Source organism: Chondrus crispus, genomic scaffold (genome assembly GCF_000350225.1).
Source record: "Chondrus crispus Stackhouse genomic scaffold, scaffold_128, whole genome shotgun sequence".
Taxonomy (NCBI): domain Eukaryota; phylum Rhodophyta; class Florideophyceae; order Gigartinales; family Gigartinaceae; genus Chondrus; species Chondrus crispus.
Genome location: NW_005179001.1, coordinates 57,833 through 58,485, shown reverse-complemented (window position 1 = coordinate 58,485; position 653 = coordinate 57,833). Strand labels below are relative to the sequence as shown.

At 60.8% G+C, this 653-nt stretch overlaps 1 protein-coding gene; it reads right to left on the bottom strand.

The window, feature by feature from the left end:
* Positions 1–202: 202 nt before the first annotated feature.
* On the bottom strand, positions 203–451 carry CHC_T00002147001 (hypothetical protein). XM_005713355.1 is given in 2 exon segments: positions 203–277; positions 278–451. The coding sequence occupies 1 exon segment, from the start codon at positions 449–451 to the stop codon at positions 278–280; it is 174 nt and encodes a 57-aa protein (XP_005713412.1). The 3' UTR covers positions 203–277.
* Positions 452–653: the final 202 nt, after the last annotated feature.

Genomic DNA, 653 nt, shown 5'->3' with positions numbered 1-653 from the left:
GGCGATGCGGTGCGGCTGTGGTGGTGGTGGGTGCGGGGGGATGGGGGAAGGGGGGGGATCACGCTGGGTTGCGTGGAGTGGTCGCGGCCGGGGGGAGGGGGTTGCGGGGAGGGGGTTGCGGCGACGTCTTTCAAGAGTTTGAATTGGTCTCCGTACAGTACAAGTAAGAGGGGCGGCGGGTGCGCAGAGCGGGCCACGTGGCGAGGTCGGAGGGGCCGGTTTACACATGGCTTACAGAAAAGAGCGAGTGGTGCCGCTGTCGCGTGAGCGTATGACGTCACCGCGCTGCGTGTAGATTTGCGGTTGAAATTTCAAGCGTGTCCGGCGGCGCCTCCCGCCAGGCCGCATCTCCAGCCCAAGATCTCCGTCGACTCGCATGCCCCCTACCACTGCCGGGTACCACTGCTACGTCTCGGCCCCGCCGCGTACAGTAGTCGCACTGCCCTATCATACCCGCTCCCTGGAACGGTGCAACTTCGCAATGCTGCCACTCTGCAAAGCTGCAGAATGTCCGCATTTCCACACGGCTGCTGTCATCGAATCGTAACCTTCACTCGTACGCTCTATGGTATCTCTGCTAACTTTAAGCACCAAAAATTGCGTTCACTCCCCCGAGCGGTACAGTATCTGAAGCATAAATACACACTGTCCTT

What these genes read in the sequence shown, in the direction of transcription:
- CHC_T00002147001 (XM_005713355.1), bottom strand. Translation starts at nt 451, where the DNA reads ATGATAGGGCAGTGCGACTACTGTACGCGGCGGGGCCGAGACGTAGCA.